General features: G+C 40.9%; 1 protein-coding gene and 1 non-coding gene across 3 annotated transcripts in view; both read left to right on the plus strand.

Annotated features, from left to right (window-relative positions):
- The window catches only part of SMYD3 (SET and MYND domain containing 3), a 701,156-nt gene that overhangs the window by 52,603 nt on the left and 631,149 nt on the right, over positions 1 to 17,404 (plus strand). The window contains exon 1 of one of the 2 annotated variants that reach the window (XM_065935585.1): positions 8,532 to 8,645. The exons of the other annotated variant lie outside the window; for it this stretch is intronic. Coding sequence (XP_065791657.1) covers positions 8,563 to 8,645 — 83 coding nt within the window. The 5' untranslated portion in view covers positions 8,532 to 8,562. Of the gene's footprint in view, positions 1 to 8,531; positions 8,646 to 17,404 lie in introns of those variants that run through there. 2 annotated transcript variants of the gene reach the window in all.
- Positions 8,435 to 8,506, plus strand: TRNAC-GCA (transfer RNA cysteine (anticodon GCA)). The gene has a single exon. It is a non-coding gene; the product is annotated as a tRNA-Cys (tRNA).

Raw genomic sequence — 17,404 nt, forward strand, 5'->3', positions numbered from 1 at the left:
TATACCAATGCCTGTCACATAGTAGGGCCTTTAGAAGAACTTTTAGAATCAGTACATAATGAGTGTGTTCATCTGTTGTAACTTCACTGTAGAGGTAACAGCTGAGCTGATTTTTCTGCAGGATCTGTGAAAGTTGGAAGATGGGAGGGTAGTGGGTTGACATTTTTCCTGTAAGAACAGCTTGTGTGCAGGAAATAAATTGTGAGCTGGTCAAGTGTGAATGTAGCATTGGTACATGTAGCATTGGTACAAGGTAGGAGAATAGTGGAAGAGATTGGTTAGAGCCAGCTTGAGGAAGGCCTTACAGGTCATGGTAGAGAATCTGGACTTTGATCTCAGAGATACATGAGAATTTCCAGTGAAGGAGTAATGGGAGGAGATTTTCTCTTTTTAAAGGTTACTCTGTGGTGAGTCTAAGCTTGGGGTGGCAAGGAATGGGCAGTATGAGCATGAATTGTAAGGTTGTTTTAAAAGTCCAGGCAAAGACACTGAAGACTCCATCCACCTAAGGCTATAGCAATGAGGGTGAAAAGCACTTATATTTGATATACTTTGGGGGGATAGACTTCTCAGGATTGTTAGCTCCAGCACAGGATCAGATTTAATCAATCTAGTCCACTTAGTGTATGGGCTGGGGGCTCAGGTTCACCATCCCCTCCCTTCTGTGTCCTCCTCCGTGACTGTCATCCTGTGTTTTCCTGGTTAGTCATCCCTTAGCTATTTCTCTTGTTTTCCAGCCTTGCAGCTACTTCTTAGAACTGATTGTAAAAGTTTGGTTAGTCTTTTTGGCTATCACTTACCCTCTGGTGCCACCCATTTGTGGCTGCTTGGGATACAAAAATGAAACAAAGAAAATCCAGTCTTATGGGGATGATGGACATATGCACAGTTCCAGTAAATGGTGATGGATGCTCTCATGGGGGCATGGACAGAATTCTGTGGAAGATTGGAGGAAGGACCATCTAATGCTCCTGGAGTCAGTTAAGGAAGGAGAGAAGAAAATGTTCTAGCTTAGTGCTGGTGGAAGCACATTTCAGATAGGAGAGAAGTTTGAGGGGTCTGTGGGATACTCAGGTGAGGGTCATCGGGAAGGTTGATGTGATGGATCGGGAAGAGCAGTAGGTCTGGATCTTGACTGCCTGCTAGGGAAACTAAACAACAACAAAATTATGACCTGGTGCTACTTATAGAGATTCTGATTTAATTAATGTGGGATGGGGACCCAGCTTGTTATGTTTTAAAAGCTACTGAGGTCATGCTAATGTGCAGCCAAGGTTGTCAGTCACTTTAATCCTACAAATTGTGGAATGCAGGTGACAGTTGATGCCTTGGTCAGTTTGGGAACAGAGAGAATTAGAAGAAAATAGAATTAGACAAAAACCCTGATTAAGAAACACCAAGGGCTTCCTATGTGATCATCATGAAACTATGAGCCATGCCCTGTAAGGCCACTCAAGATGGATGGGTCATGGTGGAGAGTTCTGACAAAACGTGGTCCACTGGAGAAGGGAATGGCAAACCACTTCAATATTCTTGCCTTGAGAACTCCACGAACAGTATGAAAAGGCAAAAAGATAGGACACTGAAAGATGAACTCCCCAGGTCTGTAGGTGCCCAATATGCTACTGGAGATCAGTGGAGAACTAACTCCAGAAGGAATGAAGAGACAGAGCCAAAGCAAAAACAACACCCAGTTGTGGATGTGACAGGTGATGGAAGTAAAGTCTGATGCTGTAAAGAGCAGTATTGCACAGGAACCTGGAATGTTAGTTCCATGAATCAAGGCAAATTGGAAGTGGTCAAACAGGAGATGGCAGGAGTGAACATTAACATTTTAGGAATCAGTGAACTAAGATGAACTGGAATGGGTGAATTTAACTCAGATGACCATTATATTTACTGCTGTGGGCAAGAATCCCTTAGAAGAAATGGAGTAGCCATCATAGTCAACATAAAAGTCTGAAATGCAGTACTTGGATACAATCTCAAAAATGGCAGAATGATCTCTGTTCGTTTCTAAGGCAAAGAATTCAACATCAGAGTAACCCAAGTCTGTGCCCTGACCAATAATGCTGAAGAAGCTGAAGTTGAACGGTTTTATGAAGACCTGCAAGACCTTCTAGAATTAACACCCAGAAAGGATGTCTTTTTCATTATAGAGGACTGGAATGCAAAAATAGGAAGTCAAGAAGTACCTGGAGTAACAGGCAAATTTGGCCTTGGAATACAGAATGAAGCAGGGCAAAGGCTAGTAGAGTTTTGCCAAGAGAACGCACTGGTCATAGCAAACACCCTCTTCCAACAACACAAGAGAAGACTCTACACATGGACATCACCAGATGATCAATACTGAAATCAGATTATATTCTTTGCAGCTGAAGATGGAGAGGCTCTATACAGTTAGCAAAAACAAGATGGGGAGCTGACTGTGGCTCAGATCATGAACTCCTATTGCCAAATTCAGACTTAAATTGAAGAAAGTAGGGAAAACCACTAGACCATTCAGGTATGACCTGAATCAAATCCCTTATGACTATACAGTGGAAGTGACAAATAGATTCAAGGGACTAGATCTGATAGACAGAGTGCCTGAAGAACTATGGATGGAGGTTCATGACATTGTACAGGAGGCAGGGATCAAAACCATCTCCAAGAAAAAGAAATGCAAAAAGGCTAAATGGTTGTCTGAGGAGGGCCTACAACAGCTATGAAAAGAGAAGCAAAAGGCAGAGGAGAAAAGGAAAGATATACCCATTTGAATGAAGTGTTCCAAAGAATAGCAAGGAGAGATAAGAAATCCTTCTTCAGTGATCAGTGCAAAGAAATAGAGGAAAACAATAGAATGGGAAAGACTAGAGATCTCTTCAAGAACTTCCCTGATGGCTCAGAGGTTAAAGTGTCTGCCTGCGATGCGGTAGACCGGGGTTCAATCCCTGGGTTGGGAAGATCCCCTGGAGAGGGAGATGGCAACCCACTCCAGTATTCTTGTCTGGAGAATCCCATGGACAGAGGAGCCTAGTAGGCTACAGTCCATGGGGTCGCAAAGAGTTGGACATGACTGAGCGACTTCACTTTCTTCTTTCACTTTCTAAGGGAACATTTCATGCAAAGATGGGCTCAATAAAGGACAGAAATGGTAGGAACTGAACAGAAGCAGAAGATATTAAGAAGAGGTGGCAAGAATACACAGAACTGTACAAAAAAGATCTTCACAGCCCAGATAATCATGATGGTGTGATCACTCACCTAGAGCCAGACATCCTGGAATGTGAAGTCAAGTGGGCCTTAGAAAGCATCACTACGAACAAAGCTAGCGGAGGTGATGGAATTCCAGTTGAGTTATTTCAAATCCTGAAAGATGATGCTGTGAAAGTGCTGCACTCAGTATGCCAGCAAATTTGGAAAACTCAGCAGTGGCCACAGGCCTGGAAAAGGTCAGTTTTCATTCCAATCCCAAAGAAAGTTAATGCGAAAGAATGCTCAAACTACTGCACGATTGCACTCATCTCACATGCTAGCAAAGTAATGCTCAAAATTCTCCAAGCCAGGATTCAACAGCATGTGTACCATGAACTTCCAGATGTTCAAGCTGGATTTAGAAAAGGCAGAGGAAGAGATCAAATTGCCAATATCCACTGGATCATCGAAAAAGCAAGAGAGTTCCAGAAAAATCATCTACTTCTGCTTTATTGACTATGCCAAAGCCTTTGACTGTGGATCACAACAAACTGTGGAAAATTCTTAAAGAGATGGGAATACCAGACCACCTTACCCGCCTCCTGAGAAATCTGTATGCAGGTCAAGAAGCAACAGTTTGAACTGGATATGGAACAACGGACCAGTTCAAAATAGGGAAAGGAATACGTCAAGGCTGTATATTGTCACTGTGCTTATTTAACTTCTATGCAGAGTACATCATGAGAAACACTGGGTTGGATGAAGCACAAGAGGAATCAAGATTGAGAGAGAAATAACAACCTCAGATATGCAGATGACACCGCCCTTATGGCAGAAAGCAAAGAACTAAAGAGCCTCTTGATGAAAGTGAAAGAGGAGAGTGAAAATATTGGCTTAAAACTCAGAAAACTAAGAACTTGGCATCTGGTCCCATCACTTCATGGCAAATATATGGGGAAACAGTGGAAACAGTGACAGACTCTATTTTTGGGGGCTCCAGAATCTCTGCAGATGGTGACTGTAGCCATGAAATTAAAAGACGCTTGCTCCTTGAAAGAAAAGTTACGACCAACCTAGACAGCTTATTAGAAAGCAGAGACATTACTTTGCCAACAAAGGTCAGTCTAGTCAAAGCTATGGTTTTTCCAGTAGTCATGCATGGATGTGAGAGTTGGACTGTAAAGAAAGCTGAGCGCCGAAGAATTGATGCTTTTGAACTGTGGTGTTGGAGAAGACTCTCGAGAGTCCCTTGGACTGCAAGGAGATCAAACCAGTCCATCCTAAAGGTAATCAGTCCTAAATATTCATTGGAAGGACTGATGCTGTAGCTGAAACTCCAGTACTTTGGCCACCTGATGCAAAGAATGAACTCATTGGAAAAGACCCTGATGCTGGGAAAGATTGAAGGCAGGAGAAGGGGACAACAGAGGATGAGATGGTTGGATGGCATCACTGATGTCCATCATGTCAATGGACATGAGTTTGAATAGATTCCAGGAGTTGGTGATGGACAGCGAGGCCTGGCATGCTACAGTCCATGGGATTGTAGAGTCGGACACGACTGAGCGACTGAACTGAACTGAATTGAAGGGCTTCCCAGGCGGCTCTAGTGATAAAGAGTCTGCCTGCCAATGCTGGAGACTTAAGAGATGCTGCTTTAGTCCCTGGGTGGATAATATTCTCTGGAGTAGGAAATGGCAACTTGCTCCAGTACTTTTGCCTAGATAATCCCATGGACAGGAGAGCCTGGCGTGCTATAGTCCTTCGGGCTGCAAAGGTGGGGACTTGACTACAATGCCTTAGGATACTTGCAACTTTGAGGTAGGTATAAGGAGAACCTACCTGTAAACATAATTCCAAAATCTTAATTGTACCCTGTTTTAATTAAGTTATTAATGTGAGTTTTGCATAATTCTTCCCTTTTATGACCCATGGTGAATAGTCTTTCTCCTGATACCTTAAATGCTAGATTCATGTATATATATTGTTGATTGACAGACTGATGCAAATGATAAACATTAATCCTTTGGTCGTTGATGTAGAAAATCATGACCTTTAATTTTTATCAGTAGCGAATACCTATACCTGCTTCCAAGTTTATTTAAAAGAAGGCTGCATGAAAGTAACAATTTCCAAGAATCCATTTTATTTTCTGAATTCTAAGTCACCTGTCATTTTTGCCATAAATTCTTTGAGGCATGAAATAGCCTGTCAGTTGTCTATTGCTCTCAAAGTTAATGAATGGTTATCAATTTATCATGGGTAATAACCTAACTGCAAATTGTAAAGAAGGCATTCTATCACTTCCTAGCATTTTTGCCTCAAGGCTTTATCTGCCTTTTCCACTGGATATAGAGGCTCAGTGTTCCCAAAGCTTTCAGCAGTACACATTTCTTACTTGAAAACCTCTTTACACTTGGTAATGGGGCCATGAAATATTAGCTGTTTATATCTTGCTTTTTTGAATAGATTTTGCATAAATAAAATTTCTTGATGTAGGATTTCATAGTTTTACATTGAACCAGTACAGCATTATAGTTTTAGAGATATTTAATTTTATTTCCAACTCACATTCCAGTCATTCATTACAAGTACAGTGTAGTGATGTTCCAGCTTTGTAGCCTCTTGGTTAGGCAGTTAATGATTGGAAAAACAGGATTGTTTCAAGGAACCTTACTTTTTAAAGGCATGCCATTTTTTTTTTACCACCAACAAAGACAAAGAACTCTGTAACATGAGCTCTTTCTTAGATCAGGGATTCGACTTGACTGTGTATTTATTTAAAAACACAATAAACCGAGTCCACATCTTATTCACTTCACATTTCAGGCACTGAGCATAGTATGAAAACTCAGTACATATTTGTTGAATTAATGTGAACTGTCACCTGTACTTCCTCAAAGTTGGGTTATCTTAGGGATGGGAGGACGTTGATTTAATCTCATCACCGGTTTTTAATCCTAGCAGTATAAACAGAGGTGACTATGTAGCTACATGTGCTTATTTTCGGTTACAAACTCAAGAATTTCAGTCCCAGTTCTTTCTTTGTTAATGAGCTGCCCTCAGAACTTGCTTCCAGTCCTGTAACAGGCATTATATAAGATTTCTTTGAATATTTTCATCTATTCAATTTTGGTTCATTCAGTTGGAGCCTAGCATAGTGGCTTGCGAATATAGTTGTGATTAATTAAATTAATTAGTTAATATGCCTTGTTAGGTGGGAGAATAGACATTACTGAGATTTCTTTAAGGTGTTAGTATATTTTCAATAATCTCTGATCAGTTATTACCATTGTGATAGATTATTTACCTGTGTCTGTTAAAAAAGCTTCAAATCCTTTTAGCTTCTGAAAGTTAGAGGATGTAAACTGTTCAGATTGACTGCTTCTTGTGTTCTTATTCCTAACTCATATATGGGAAAGCAGGGAGAGAATTAGGTTGCCTCATCCATCTCATGTATTGTTTTGTTCTCTCCCTTTGTTTATTCTGTCTCCCCAGCCGTGAAATAGGTATTTATCTTGATGGAACCCTATCTTACATTTTCTTATAACTCTTGCAGAGGTTTGCACATAGTAGGAACCCCCTAAATTATTGATTGGTTGCTTAGCTGACTGATGAGTTAAGGGGTATCCTTGACAATGAAAGCATCTTCACCATCTCTGTGCATGACAGTTCCTTAATGATTGTGTATCTGTCTTTGAATCCCAGGTTCTCTCGTCAACTGATTTCATATTAAAATGACCCTTTTTTCCGGGGAGTGTATTTCTATATACTTGTTCAGGATTTCTCTTTTTGCCTCCTGTGAACCGTGTACTCACACAGGCTCTATCGTGAGTCAGCTGGCCTGAGGCAACTGCCTTCATCCTGGCATGAACGGCTTTCATCAAGGTCTTTCAGGGAAGAGGAGCCAATGGGAAGATCTGTGGCTGTGTTTCCATCAGATTCCCTCCCCCTTCCTTGTTTCGAGATTTGGTGCTTCGTTGGGTGATAAAAATGTGGCCTGTTGTGCACACGCAGTGGAGGTTTACTGATAATGTGCTGGGAAGTCACTTCGTGTCACATCCCTGGGCTTCCCTGCTCTGTGTGTATGCTTGACTCCTCAGTTGTGTCTGACTTCGAGGCCCCATGAACTGCAACCCACCGGGCTCTTCTGTCCATTGAATTCTCCAGGCAAGAATACTGGAGTGGGTTGCTGTTTCCTGCTCTAGGGGATCTTCCTAACCCAGGGATTGAACCTGATCTTACTGCTAAGCACCACCTGGGAAGCTACTACACCACTATCACCACCATAACATTTTGCATTTGTCAATTATATTAAGAAAAAAGTCACCTATTGCTGTTTTGCTAAGGGTTAAAAATCAGCTGAGCGCTGAAAAATTGATGCTTTTGAACTATGGTGTTGGAGAAGACTCTTGCGAGTCCCTTGGACTGCAAGGAGATCCAACCAGTCCATCCTAAAGGAGATCAGTCCTGGGTGTTCATTGGAAGGACTGATGCTGAAGCTGAAACTCCAATACTTTGGCCACCTCATGCGAAGAGCTGACTCATTAGAAAAGATCCTGATGCTGAGACAGATTGGGGGCAGGAGGAGAAGGGGACGACAGAGGATGAGATGATTGGATGGCATCACCGACTCGATGGACATGGGTTTGAGTAAACCCTGGGAGTTGGTGATGGACAAGGAGGCCTGGCGTGCTGCAATTCATGGGGTCGCAGAGAGTCAGACATGAGTGAGCGACTGAACTACCTACCTAACTAACTAAAAATCAGGAGTGGTTTTATAATTTTTTCAAAAACATGTTTGACATATACTGACATGGTCATCAACTTTTGTTTTTTGACCTATTTGTGTGGTTATTATTTATATGAGTAAACTTAATATTTAATAATCATTCTATTCCTAGACCAAACATTTTGTGCTCATAGCATATCTTTCATTTAACGTATCCCTGAGTTCTTTTGGGCATCACTTTTAGAGTTTTTGCAGTAATTTTTAATATCTTCTTTGTCAGATTTTGGTGTCAGTATGATGCTGTAAGTATTTGACAGTTTTCTTTCTTTCTCTATACCCTAGAAAAATTTAACGTGTTTTATGTCTTCATTTAAAATTTAAAAAATGTTATATCAGGAAGGGAACTGAGAGATTTTGTCTCGTTGTCTTAATTTTACAGATGAAGACCCAGTGACTTGTTTATAGCTGCTTGATGGGAGCTGCTTGGGATGTGGAATTAGGGCTGTGCCACAGAGGCAAGGACTGTTCCTGGTAGCTCAGTTGGTAAAGAATCTGCCTGCAATGCAGGAGACCCAGGTTTGATTCCTGGCTGGGAAAGATCCCTCGGAGAAGGAAATGGCAACCCACTCCAGTGTTCTTGCCTGGAGAATCCTATGGACAGAGAAGCCCGGCAAGCTACAGTCCATGAGATCACAAGAGTTGGACATGACTTAGCGACTAAACCATCACCACAGAGGTGAGGAAATGACATTTACTGAGCATTCACTTAGGTATTTAAAACCAGTATCATAGTTTTGATGTACTCATTAGATGTGGGTTTGCTTATTTGAACATCAGGGTAAAAATCATATTGTTTTTTAGAAGCAGACCGTTTACAAGAACAGTTTTAGGTTTATAGCAAAGTTGAATAGAAAGTACAGAGCCTCCATATACCTCCTACCCCCACACATGCACAGGCTCCCCCACTGTCAACATCCCCCACCAGAGTGGTACTCTTGTTATAACTGATGAACTCACATTAACACATCATTATCATCTAGAGTCCATAGTTTACATTAGGGTTGAACATTCCATGGGTTTTGACAAATGTATAACTACATGCTTCCACTAATAAAACACCACACAGAATAGTTTCGCTGCCCTAAAATCCTATGCTCTGCCTATCAATCTCTCCCTCCTCCCAACACCTTGTGACCACTGATCTTTTTTCTGCTATCTCTATAGCTTTGCCCTTTTCAGAATGTAATATAGTTGGAATAATATATGTAGCCTTTTCTGACTAGCTTCTTTTACTTAGTATAATATGCATTTAAGGTTCCTTTATGTCTTTTCTATGGCTTGATAGTTGCGTCTGTGTGTATGTGTGTGTGCTCGCATGCATGTTGAATAATGTTCCGTGGCCTGGATAAAATTCTGTTGGCTTTGGATGGCTGAATGCCTTTACCGAAGACCATCTCTCAGTCTTCTTTTAATCCTTAGAATCTAGTCAGTCAGCTTACAGATGTTTACTGAAAGCTACCCAAGTATGTTAGGGCTCTCCTGGTGGCTCAGCAGTACAGAATCCGCCTGCAATGCAGGAGCTGCAGGAGGCCTGGGTTCTGTCCTTGGGTCAGAAAGATCCCCTGGAGCAGAGCATGGCAACCCACCCCAGTGTTCTCGCCTGGGAAATCCCACGGACAGAGGAGCCTGGTGGGCTACATCCATAGGGTTGCAAAGTGTTGGATACAACTGAAGCAACCTGAGCACGCATGAACAAAGTATATTGTCACTCTTCTTGACTCTAGTGATACAGCAGTGATCAAAACAGTCATGATCTTTGCCTGTCCTCATGGAACCTGGCATAATTTCCAGAACCTGGCAGATGCCTCGTTAATGTGATTGAAATGGGTTTGCTCATGGTCCCTCAACCCAGTTGGAAATTTTCTTCTTTAAGGTGTTTGCAGTCATGGTAATGTGCATTTATTTCCACTAGGTGGCGGTAGCGTCATGTAGCCAGAGCAGTTTGCCCCGTAATTGTCACTAATTGTTTGCTTATAAATAAATATACTTCTCTTTATAATAAGTAAAATTTAAATCTGTTTATATTAATTAGAATGTAATTACTAATTAAAATGAGAACTTTTAACACACGTTTCAGGATGAATTCCAGTAAGTAAAATTTCTCATTTTCGTAAGTTTGTCTTCCTTTGTTTAATAATGAAACATTTATTGGGATTTGGCTACGTGCTAGGTATTGTACTATTGTTGGGGATTTAGAATTGAATACGATTTCCTTTTTGTCTTTGACATGTCACAGTTTGATGAAAGACACAGGAAAAGAGATTCAAACGTACAATGAAATGTGTACGTGTTAAGTGTACCGTTAGATGAGTGTTGTTAAACGTATATACATGTGAAAGAAAGTTAGTCGCTGAGTTGTGTCTGACTCTCTGTGACCCCCGTGGACTGTACCTGCCAGGCTCCTCTGTTTGCGGAATTCTCCAGGCAAGGATTCTGGAGTGGGTGGCCATGCCCTTTTCCAGAGGATCTTCCCGACCCAGGGATTGAACCCAGGTCTCCTGCATTGCAGGCAGATCCTTTACCGTTTGAGCCCCAGGGAAGCCAGAAAGATGTATATATACGTGTTTAAACCCAAATCCCTATCACGTTACAGATCACTACCCTCTTGGAGTGGCTGTTTTTAAGGGCCATGTGTAGGCTGAGTTAACAGAAGCCTGTTGACAGAGAAGTAAGGGTGTTCAAACCAAGCGTTTGATCACCCTGAGAGAGTAGTAACCTGGTTTCTTGAATTACTGTTTATTAATTTAAATTCAGTCCTTTTCAGTCCTAGATGTACTTTAGATCTGTGTGTGGGATTTTACATGAGCTGGTTTTGGTGGTTTTCTGTCACTTGCAGTCAGAACATCACTTCCATGCTGTCCTTAACTTTCTAAGATGAGGGACTTGGCACCACATTGCTAATAACATAACTTAGAAACAAAAAATGACTACCAACCTTAATAGCAGGTTATTGAATCACAGAGTTAAGTGTTTCAATGCTGAACACTGTAGCCTAATCACAGCAGCTAACTTCACTGAGGACTTATTCTATGCCAGGCGCTGTTCCTCTTCTGTGTTCATCATCTCTTTTTAGGGCAGTTAGCAGTAGGTGGTTACTGTTCCCTCAGTCAGGAACGTTGGCAAGGAAGCTGATGTTCAAAGAAATTATAGAACTTCCATAAGGTCATAGCTAGAGGAGTCAGATCTTGAAACCCAGGTCTCTCTGGTTCCAAAGCAGCGGCCTCCCCCACACCCCCCCACCCCACTGCCCTCCGCAATATATCATACTGTCTTAGAAGAAGGGATTTTTAAGATACGGAGCAGAAACACCACAAAAATAAAATGAGGACCTCACCTCCTTTTATCCTAGTTGTGGAAGTAAATGAAGAGCAACCAAATGAGACCAGCCAATGGCTATTCATTTAGTGCTTGCTGTAACAAGGGAATCAACCATGCTTGTATTTGTCAGAGATTCAAAGGCAAATAGGGGAGTGGGAAACCTCGATAGTGGAAAGGAAGGTTCAGGTGTGCCTTGATGGGAGACTATTTGTGTGGGGAAGCTGTAGGCAGGCTAATTAGAAGCAGGTCATCCTATGCGATTGGGCTTTCCAGATGGCTCAGTGGTAAGGAATCTGCCTCCCAATACAGATCGACCCCTGGGTTGGGAAGATCCCCTGGAGGAGGAAATGGCAACCCACTCCAGTATTCTTGCCTGGAAAATCCCATGGGCAAAGGAGCCTGGTGGGCTACTATCCGTGGGGTCACAAAGAGTCAGATTATGTCTGAAGAGTAGCACAGGCTACATTCTCTGTAGAGTGTAGTGATAGATGAAGCAGTGGAACCCAGGCCAGTGTGATTATAAAACTCATGTTCAAGTAAACTTTGTGTTTTGTTCATTTTGCCTCAATAAAAACCAACCGACCAAACAACAACAGCAAACTAAAAATGTATTAGTTTCCTAGGGCTGCCTTAACAAATTAATACAAATTCGATAACTTCAAGGAAAGATGTCTTTCCTCCTAGTTTTGGAGGCTAGAAGTCTAAAATCAAGGTTTGGCAGGGCTTCCTCTAAACGTTGTGTTGAGGAACCCTTTCTTGACGCTTCCTAGCTTCTGGTGCTCCCAGAAATTCATGGCATTTTTGACTCCACAGTTCTATTCTCTGCCTGTGTTGGCGTGTGGCTTTCTTCCCCTCTGTCTATGTCTTCTCTATGTGTTCTTATAAGGACGCCAATCACTGGATTTAGGGTCCACCTAATCCAGTATGACTGCATCCTCACTAATGACATCTGCAAAGACCCTGCTTCCAAATAAGGTCACATTCTGGGGTTCTGGGAGGCCATGAGTTTTGGGGCCACACTATTCACTCCAGTACAACACCTTTGTGAAAAGACACTTGACCGTAAACAAGAGTCTGTTTTTGGACCGCGCTGTTCCTTTGGTATGTGTATCTGTCTTTATAGCAGTGTACTGTCTTGATTACTCTAACTTTGTAGCCAGTGTTGGCATCAGATAGTGTGAGTTCTCCAAGTTCATTCTTTATAAAAATTGTTTAGGTCCTCTGCTTTTTCATATACATTTTAGAATCATTTTGTCATTTCCTATAAAGGAGCATGCAGGAGGTGTTCCTTGGCTTGTGGCTGCATGACTTCAGTCTCTGTCCCCATCTTCATGTGGCCTTCTCTTCTCTCTTTCTTTTCTCCTGCCTCTTTTAAGGACAGTTGTCACTAGATTTAGGGCCGACCCAGGTAATTCCAGATGGAGCCCATCTCCTGATCCTTAACCTCTGTACATCTGCAAATATCCTTCTTCCAAATAAAGTGAGTTTCACAAGTTCCAGGGGTTAGGACATGTTCATATTTTTTTAAACCCACTCTAAGAACCAGGCTCAGTCTCCAGCTTAAAAAATTGTTTTATTATAAAATGCAAAACAAGGGGCTTCTCTGGCCGACCAGTAGTTAAGACTCTGAGCTTTTGCTGCGGGCGTGGGGGAGGTGGGGTGCTGTCTGGGGAACTAAGATCCCACATGCCCTGCAGCCCAAGGAGGGGAAAAATACAAAGCAAAAACAAATCATAGTTATACCCTGAGTATATGATGAATGTCAGGATTCATTCTTTTCCGATCTTACATCCTGCAGCTACCCCCAGCTTACTGGACTCCAGCCACACTGCCTTCTTGCTGATCTTCAAACATTCCAAGTAGGCCCCTTGCTCTGTTCCCAGGGCTGGGCTTTCTCAACCTCCAGATGCTACAAGCTACTCAATCAAATTCATCTGAGTCTCTGCCTCGTGTTATTTCTTTGGAGGGGTTTCTCTCTACTCTAAATACCAACTCTCTATCATTTTTCATCCCATACACTGCTTTGTTTTTCTCCTAAGCACTTACCCCCATCTGATATATTACGTAATTATTTTTCTTTCCGTTTTTGTCTTCATAATGAATAACGTAAGCCCCCTGGTAGTAGGGACTCTGTTGGTCTTTAATATATCCCCAACACTTAAAAAGGCATCTGGCACATGGTTAATACTTCAGAAATTTTTGAAATAATTTGAATGAATGAGTAGGTGATTTTCTTCAGTAGAGAAATAACCTTAAAAAAGGTGACTTTAATCATACTGTATTAAGACTCAGATTTTTAAAAAACAGCTGCTTAAAGAACTTACTAATTGTCAAATTTGGGGCAATTTGAGTATTAAGAAAGAATAATAACTCTGATTGTAGCATTCAGGATAGGTAACAATCCACTAGTCTATAGGCCCTGGAGGAGAAAATGGCAACCCACTCCAGTATTCTTGCCTGAGAAATACCAGGAACAGAGGAGCCTGGCAGGCTACAGTCTAGTTCAGCTCAGTCACTTAGTTCTGTCCAACTCTTTGCGACCCCATGGACTGCAGCACGCCAGGCTTTCCTATCCATCACCAACTCCTGGAGCTTGCTCAAACTCATGTTCATCATGTCGGTGATGCCATCTAACCATCTCATCCTCTGTCGCTCTCTTCTCCTCCTGCCTTCAATCTTTCCCAGCATCAGGGTCTTTTGCAGAGTCAGCTTTTTGCGTCAGGTGGCCAAAGTATTGGACCTTCAGCTTCATCATTGTTCCTTCCAATGAATATTCAGAGTTGATTTCCTTTAGGATGGACTGGTTGGATCTCCTTGCAGTTCAAGGGACTCTCAAGAGTCTTCTCCAACACCATATTTCAAGAGCATCAATTCTTCAGCGCTCAGCTTTCTTTATGGTCCAACTCTTCCATCCATATATTATTACTGGAAAAACCATAGCTTTGACTAGATGGACCTTTGTCGGCAAAGTAATATCTCTGCTTTTTAGTATGCTTTCTAGGTTGATTATAGATTTTCTTCCAAGGAGCAAGGGTCTTTTAATTTCATGGCTGCAGTCACCGTTGGCAGTGATCTTGGAACCCAAGTAAATAAAGTCAGTCACTGTTTCCATTGTTTCCCCATCTATTTGCCTTAAAGTGATGGGACCAGATGCCATGATCTTAGTTTTCTGAATATTGAGTTTTAAGTCAGCTTTTTCACTCTCCTCTTTCACTTTCACCAGGAGGCTCTTTAGTTCCTCTTTGCTTTCTGCCATAAGGGTGGTGTCATCTATCTGCATATCTGGTTGTTGATATTTGTCCCTGTAGTCTTGATTCCAGCTTGAGCTTCATCCAGCCTGGCATTTCTCATGATGTACTCTGCATACAAATTAAATAAGCAGGGTGACAGTATACAGCCTTGACATACTCCTTTCCCAATTTGGGACCAGTCTGTTGTTCCATGTCCAGTTCTCACTGTTACTTCTTGACCTGCATACAGATTTCTCAGGAAGCAGGTAAGGTGATCTGGTATTCCCATCTCTTGAAGAATTGTCCACAGTTTGTTGTGATCAACACAGTCAAAGGCTTTAGTGTAGATAGTGAAGCAGAAGTAGATGTTTTTCTGGAATTCTCTTGCTTTTTTCCAGTGGATGTTGGCAATTTTATCTCTGATTCTTCTGCCTTTTCTAAATCCATTTTGAACATCTGGAAGTTCTCAGTTCACATAGTGTTGAAGCCTTGGTTGGAGAATTTTGAGCATTACTTTGATAACATGTGAGATGAGAACAATTGTGTGATAGTTTGAACATTCTTTGGTGTTGCCTTTCTTTGGGATTGGAATGAAAATTGACCTTTTCCAGTCTTGTGGCCACTGCTGAGTTTTCCAAATTTATTGGCATACTTAGTGCAGCACTTTAACAGCATTATCTTTTAGGGCTACATTCCATGGGGTCGCAAAGACTAGGCACGCAGACATTATTATTATTATAGTCCATAGTGGTATTCAAAAAGGGTAGTGGGGTAAGGCGGAAAACAGAGGAAATCAAAAAGCCAAGCTCTACCATAGAAACAGAAATCCTCCATGTAAGTATAAATGGATGATAGAGCATCCCCATTGTGAAATATTCTCTCAAAAATGTTTAACTTGAGGCTAATCAAGCCTGTACCAAATTCAACATTTTTGGAAACACGAGGGATAGAAAAACAAAGTAAGTGCCTGAAGAGGAGAATAGTCAAGTTCAAAATACATGACATTAAATAAAGAGTTTTCCGGAACTTTTCAAAATGTCATTGTCATAAAAGAGCAGACTCTGTGTGTGTGTGTGTGTGTGTGTGTGTGTGTGTGTGTGTGTGTGTGTGTGAGTGGGTGGGTGGATTGGTGTGTCTGAGAGAGAGAAAGAGAGAGAAACTATTCTTTACCCTCAAAAAAGCTAAAGAGACATAATTGCCAATTGTGATCTATGAAGTTAGATTGGATCCAGGTTGAAGGGGGTTCAAACAAATGTTCTTTCACCCACTGGTGAAATCTGAACACAAAGTGAATAATAGATAATACTATATAATTGTTTATTTTCTTGGGTGGAGTAATAATTTGTGATCATACAAAAGATGTTAATCTTAAGAATCTTAAGAATCACGTGCTGGAGATTTTAGGGTGAGATATGATTTCTGCAGCTTTCAAGTGGATAAGCCAAAGAACATCCACGTTTGTGTATGTGTGGAGAGATGAAGCAGGCGTGGCAAATTGTTAACAAACGTGGAATTAGGGGAAGGATATAGTAGTGACCATTGTATTTTTTCCCCCCTCAACTTTTATTTTTGAAAAAAGTGGGAGGAAAACAATTTTCTTACAAAGCTGGGAGTGAAAGAGTAGAGCTTGGGTAATCCAAGTGATGATTACGTGACAATTAATTCTCCAGGGAAGATGAGGCTGCCTTGAACTGGGAAAGGATGTTGAATGAATTGACTAAGCATGAAGCTGACCTGTCCCCTGTGATTTATGATGTGTGTGTATCCGTATCGCTCTCCTTATGTGTGTATTTCTGTAGTCTATAAGGCTGAAAAGGAAATATTGGAAAGACAGTCATCCTTTTATTGAGAGAATCAATCTTAAAAGACAGGTACAACAACTTTAGGTAGGTGGCCTGTGAGTGAGTTTCTCTGATATTTGTGAGAGCAGCTCTGGTGATTAGATTTGTTTTCAAAGATAAGAAAAATTTTTTTCCTGTTTTTATCTTTTCATAAGCCTGAAATTTCCCTCTGGCTTTTATAGTCAATAATCAATTTTTCTGTCTTGAAGGAATTTGAATCATGCTACTGATTTTACAAGTATTCTTTTTTTTTTTTCATGCTGCATTTCATTACTGAACATTAGTAAAGTTTATGGAACCAAAAAAGTATAGTACACACTCTAATCCACTTTTTTAATCACCAACCCAATTTCTCAGAAAAGACAAAACATCACAATTTTTCTTACAATTAAATCTAGTTTCCAAAGCAAACATTGTAATGATAACAATGCATTTAATACTTTAGTAAAAATTTCATTTATAGGATATGGTTTTGAAAGATGTATATCTTTTTTTAAAACTACCAGCTTATATATCTCTTTTTATTCTTTTTATTTTATTTATTTATAATTGAAGGATAATTGCTTTACAGTATTATGTTGGTTTCTACCTAACATCAACATGAATCAGCCATAGCTTTACCCATGTCCCCTCCCACTTGAACATTCTCTAAGTTATGGTGTGACACAATTAACTAGGGTGCCAATTCTAAATTACTATTATGCAGTAATAGAAATTCCCTTTTAATAAAGCAGTGCCATCAGATTTCTTCAGCTTACGGAGGTTCATAAAATTCATCTTCATATGGTACCAATCTCAATCATAGATAAGTATTAATGAATTTTTAGAAATGAAACTTCTCATGGGAAGAGATCAAAGAGTTAGCTTGAATGGGTTTAGATAAACAGCATCTCTTGATACTATCTCTAATGTGAAAGTCATCATTTACTAAAGATTAGTACGTTGCAGGAGAAGAAGGGGATGACAGAGGATGAGATGGTTGGCATCACCGATTTGATGGACATGAGTTTAAGCAAGCTCCGGGAGTTGGTGATGGACAGGGAAGC

This window comes from Muntiacus reevesi, chromosome 5, assembly GCF_963930625.1.
Source record: "Muntiacus reevesi chromosome 5, mMunRee1.1, whole genome shotgun sequence".
NCBI lineage: Eukaryota > Metazoa > Chordata > Mammalia > Artiodactyla > Cervidae > Muntiacus > Muntiacus reevesi.